Source organism: Corvus brachyrhynchos, unplaced genomic scaffold (genome assembly GCF_000691975.1).
Source record: "Corvus brachyrhynchos isolate BGI_N302 unplaced genomic scaffold, ASM69197v1 scaffold121, whole genome shotgun sequence".
Taxonomy (NCBI): Eukaryota; Metazoa; Chordata; class Aves; order Passeriformes; family Corvidae; genus Corvus; species Corvus brachyrhynchos.
In genome coordinates, this window is record NW_008236445.1 from 369,149 (window position 1) to 374,637 (window position 5,489).

Here is a 5,489-nt window from a genome sequence, read left to right on the forward strand (position 1 = left end):
ACAACTCCGGCGTGTTCTGGCTGCTGCGGGGAGCCGGGCACGGGAGGGCCTGCGGGCTGCTGCCTCGCCGGGCACGGGTTGTTTCCCGCCAAGCCCCGGGGTGAGGTGAAGGGAGGGCGCAGCGGGGCTGGCGAGCATCGGGGCTGTTTGTTCCCCGGTCTTGGGGGAGAAGGAGCAACCCGCCTTTCAGTGCGTGATTTACGCCTGTCTGTAGTGGCGTCAGGAGATCCGTGAGATTCGGAAGTGAGTGCACGTCTGGTAGAAATATATACATGTGTGTGTGGGTGAGTGTGTACACTTAGATACTTCTATGATGAAATTAATTCGATCTGTAAGACGAGGAAAATCCTTCCCTAGGTTCTTCTATGCAGAGGCCACGAGTGGAGGGGAAGGAAAAGCCTTTTTTTTTTTTTTTTTTTTTTTTTTGTTTTGGTGGTTATCTTTAAACACCCTTTTTTTTTAAAAAAGCTGCTGGTGTTTTCAGCAAGCTATTTGTGTGTCACTTTGCCCCACCCCGATGGTAAAGTCCCTTTTGCCCTAATCCATAGTCTGATCACACACTCGGCCCTTAATGGGGGTTTCAAAGCACTTTGAAAGAAGAGGAGGTGGTTGGTGTGTGTGCGGTGGGAATGGGGGTGGGGGTGCCTTGCACAGGCTCCGGCCACAGAACAGAAATTCACGAGCAGAGGACTTCTCTCGCTTAGGCTTCGCCTTTCCCCGGCCAGCGGTACACGGGTTTTTTCCACAGCACGCAAGAAAGCCCCTCGTGTTTTAAACCTCCCCACATGTGCCGAACGAGAAACCCGTCCCCCTCGCTCACCCTTTTGCCAAGCCCAGCTAAGAAAAGTTAGCAATCCTGGCACTTGAGCTCGGTGAGAGTGGACTTTGGCTCTCAGAAGTGGAGTGGGGAATCGTGTTATCACACACATACACACACAAAAAGGCAAATCTGCTTCTCTGCTCTTGGCGGATGCAAAAGGGAGAAGTACTAGGTCAGAGGAGGGAGAGACGTGCCCTCCCGTAAGGATTTTCGGGCAAATGTAGGTCTGCAAATAAATGTGCTGGTCCTTTGCGTCCTGTCCTGTTAGCGGATCTACCAAGGGGAGAAAAAGCGGGGAGCACCCGGCTCGGCCTGATGCCCCACTGAAAATGCCTCCTGGGTCCCTCCGAGCTGGGGCGGAGCGGGGCGGGCTGAAGGTCAGGCAATTTGCAGAATATGCGTAAAATAAGAGGAGCTTTTCCAGCGGCTGGCTTTGTGAAGTTGAATGGGTGCTTAGGGCAAGGCGAGAGGGGGTAATCTGCCTTTTGCCCAGCTGTCCCGGAGGTGTTGTCTGCACCGTCTGCAGGGCGCCTGGCACTTCCCGGGAGGGGAAGCTCCTTTAGCATCTCCTGGGGGAGGGCAGGGGGGAAGAGTTAAAAGGAAACATGGGTTTGACTTTCTGATAAGGCGGCTGAAGCAGCTCCCTCCCACCTCCCAGCCCAGAGGATGTCTCCTGGTTATCTCCAGGTTGTCTGCACTCTCCGGCGGGCGAGGGGCCGTCGCCTCCCACCTGCTGCGCGCCCCCCGCCCGGGATGGAGCCGGAGGGGGGGAGGGGAGCAGGGTCAGCTTTGCTTTTGCAGTGGGTTGTCATTTCTGGAGAGGCAGGGGTTGATCTGGCATACCCTTTTGGCTGGCTGGGGCTGGTGGAAACCTGGACCTGGAGGGCAGAGAGGGCTGCCGATTCCTCTCAAGGATGGGGAAAGCATTTTACTTTTTATTATATTTTATCTCCAGATTGTTTTAGATGAGGGGAACGTCTGCTTAGGCTGTTGGTTGAAACTTTTGATATGGCAGAGGTTTTAATTTGTAAAAAAAAAAAAACATAAGCAATGCTTCAAGACAAGTTTGCGAGACTTTTTTTTGGGGGGAGAGGGAGCTAGGGGGAAGAGGGGGGGATGGACACCGTGACATACATCCTGTGTCCAAAACCAGGATTTGGCAATATTTAAAATAGGTGGTCACTCTTAGAAGTTAGAGATTTGTTTGTATAGATGTATATATATATTTTTATTTTTTATTTTAAGAAAAGCCTCTTGAAGGAAGGGAGCCAGCAGTTAAAAGGTTAAATGTTTTGCATTGATGTTAGAATAAAGACAGTGTCTTGAGATACTAATTGTTAAACTGTTTGGCTATGTTTTATTATACTGCAGTACAGTATTATTGTTGGTAACTGATGTGTACAGAGTAACACTGTGGTGCTCTTTCTAGGTATAATTGAAGACATTGTGTGGTCCTTGTAAGAAGTTTGGTTCCTGCTTGGGTTTTAATTGTAAAATATTGTTCTGGATTTCTGTATAGGTAATTGGATTTTGGAGCCACTTTAAGATATGATAAAGGCAGAACAAATATTAACTAATTTAGAGGGCAGTACTTGAAACTTGTGCATATTTGAGTGTGGAAGTTATTTACAAATTCTCATCTTCTGTGTCTTTTACTGGGTTTTCATTTAAATTCTAAAGTCTGCATTTCTACTTTGTAGTTAATGACTCTTTAAAGGAATATTCACAATCAAGTAGACTTCTTGGATGCTGGCATTATTTGATTATATTATGCATGCCTCTGTCCCACAAGCCACTCTTGGTAATATTTACAGTTTGAAATGTAGTCTATGGAGTTTTTTATACATTAAAAAAAACCCCCAAACAACTGTGGTGACACTGCTTTTGTAGTATTGAGTCTTAAAATAACAATCACAGTTGTGTGCACCAGTATGACACACACTAAAATACTGGAGAGAGATATTTTTACTTGTGCTGTTGAAGCTTTTGGTAGCACTAACTCATTTAATGTCTAACCTCAAACATTTTATTGCTATTTAGTGTTTTTCTTGGGACCGTTGGTATTAAACTAAAATTTCCTATTTACATCATGTAAAGTTTAATGTGTAAAGAGACTAGCCTACCAAAATATTATCCAGTTTTAAACAAAATTGGAGAATTATATGTCTGTCATCAGCAGGTCACATTACACTTGCTGAATACTTGCAAGGTAGTGTTTTGGTCTTTTTTTTAATATAAGGCTTTCAGTAGTGTGATGTGAAAAGAAGCGTCACTTCAAGTGGCTGAAATGTAATCACTTTAAAGGCCATGGTCTAACCAGAAGATGGCCTGGGAAGCCTTAGTTAGCAGGAATAATACCTAGACTTTCTAGAGCCACAAGTTAAGCTGCATGGTCCTAGGAAAGAATCCCCTTAAACTCTTCACAGCAGTAGGCAGAACAGGCCAAGGGAAGTGCACTCAGTTGACTGTGTGTGTCCCATATGTGACTCCTTTTTTAATGGCTGATGCATTACTTGATTGTGTGTGGTGCTGTGGGGTCCTGCAGGCTTGAAAGGCTGCTGGAGAGAGTATGAGATGTGTTGCAATAGTGAATCCTCTCTTTGTTGCTCCAGGATTTCAGATGTGTTCTAAGCCTGCCGGGGTGAGCAAGCTTCCGGGCACTGATGGAGACTCAGCACGGCAGTGGGTCGCAGCCCTTACTACAGGCTCGGCGTGACAGTGGGAGACCGCACGGGGAGCCCGACCTGCGGGATGTCCTGATGCAGCAGGTTCACGTCCTGTCGTTGGACCAGATCAGAGCCATCCGAAACACGAATGAGTACACAGAGGGACCTACGGTGGCTCCACGGCCGGGGGTCAAGTCTTCTCCTCGGGTAACAACCCAGCCCAAAAATGAAAGGCCCCATGGCTTGCCTGAGCATCGTCATTTTAGCCGGATCCAGCACACACAAATGCACGCATCTCCTCGAGCACCTCTGTCCCGATCCATCAGCACAGTCAGCACAGGTTCACGGAGCAGTACAAGGACAAGTACAAGCAGTAATTCGTCAGAACAAAGACTTCTAGGATCATCTTCGGGGCCAGTTGCTGATGGGATAGTCCGAATGCAGCCCAAGTCTGAGCTTAAGTCAAGTGAGCTGAAGCCACTGAGCAAAGAAGACTTGGGAGCACACAGCTACAGGTGTGAGGACTGTGGAAAGTGTAAGTGTAAGGAGTGCACTTATCCAAGGACCCTCCCCTCATGTTGGATCTGTGACAAGCAGTGTCTTTGCTCAGCCCAGAACGTGGTTGATTACGGGACTTGTGTTTGCTGTGTGAAGGGCCTCTTCTATCACTGCTCTAATGATGACGAGGACAACTGTGCTGACAACCCCTGTTCCTGCAGTCAGTCACATTGCTGCACTAGGTGGTCCGCCATGGGTGTAGTGTCCCTCTTTCTGCCTTGCTTGTGGTGTTACCTACCAGCCAAGGGTTGCCTTAAGTTGTGCCAGGGCTGTTATGACCGGGTAAATCGACCTGGGTGCCGCTGTAAACACTCCAACACCGTTTGCTGCAAAGTTCCCAGTGTCCCCCCCAGGAACTTTGAAAAGCCAACATAGCATCACTAGCCAGAAATACTAAAGTAACAAGGATTATTATTTTAACGTACATATGCAACCAACTAAGCAGCTATGGTCTTGGCACTGTAGTGGAAGGGTTGGGGATGTACTTTGCTGTTTGCAGTGAAATGCTTTTCTGTGTGTGTGCCATCTTAACTGATACGCTTGTTAGAATCCAGCTAGTGGCGTACAGGGGAAAAAAAAGGGATGCAGTACATTGTGACCCACATATTGCATAAGCTAAAGCAACACAGACACTCCTAGGCAACTCTATTGTTTGTGAATAGTACTTGCAAAATTTGTAAATTAGCAAATGACTCCTTTTTTTTTCATTGTTTTCTGCCAGAGATAATGTGCTATATTTTTGTATATACAATAATATTTTCAACTGTGAAAAGTAAGTGCTGTCATAAGACATGGCACAGTCACAAAATATTATACTAATATGTTGTACATTCGGAAGAATGTGAATCAATCAGTATGTTTTTAGATTGTATTTTGTCTTACGGAAACCTTCTATTACAAGACTCTGATTTCCCTTTGGACTTCATGTATATTGTACAGTTACAGTAAAATTCAGCCTTTATTTTCTAATTTTTTCAACATATTGTTTAGTGTAAAGAATATTTATTTGAAGTTTTATTATTTTATAAAAAGAAATATTTATTTTAAGAGGCATCTTACAAATGTCACCCCTTTTTATGAGGACGTCATAGTTGCTGCAAATAAGGGGTGAACGATGCATATGTTCACTATAAAATAGAAAATATATTAACGTTTGAAATCAAACTGGGCTACTTGTCATTTTTTCCCCCCATTTATTGTTTTGAGTTGGGAGAATTGATACTTGGAACTGCAAACTTCACAGTGCTATAGACACAGCCTAATAGGAAACCAAAAAGAGATTTTTTAAGTGTATTCTTTTGTTGTTGATTACTTCTTCACCTGAAAACAATGCAGGATTTTTGCACCCTTCCTTTGCACAAATGTCCCATATACTGTTCCTACAACAGAGAAGGAAAATGAACATAGGAAAATGCATTAATTCATTCCAGACTAGGACTAATAGG

The 5,489-nt window shown here is 45.1% G+C and overlaps 1 protein-coding gene across 2 annotated transcripts in view; it reads left to right on the plus strand.

Moving 5' to 3' along the window:
• SPRY2 (sprouty RTK signaling antagonist 2) overlaps nucleotides 1-5,208 on the plus strand; it is a 6,620-nt gene extending 1,412 nt beyond the window's left edge. The window contains exons 1-2 of one of the 2 annotated variants that reach the window (XM_017725796.1): nucleotides 1,985-2,339; nucleotides 3,433-5,208. In XM_017725796.1, the coding sequence (XP_017581285.1) occupies nucleotides 3,484-4,419 (936 nt within the window). In that variant the 5' untranslated portion in view covers nucleotides 1,985-2,339; nucleotides 3,433-3,483 and the 3' untranslated portion in view covers nucleotides 4,420-5,208. Of the gene's footprint in view, nucleotides 1-1,984; nucleotides 2,340-3,432 lie in introns of those variants that run through there. The other variant, XM_008643667.2, reaches the window with a different exon arrangement.
• The last annotated feature ends 281 nt before the right edge of the window (nucleotides 5,209-5,489 follow it).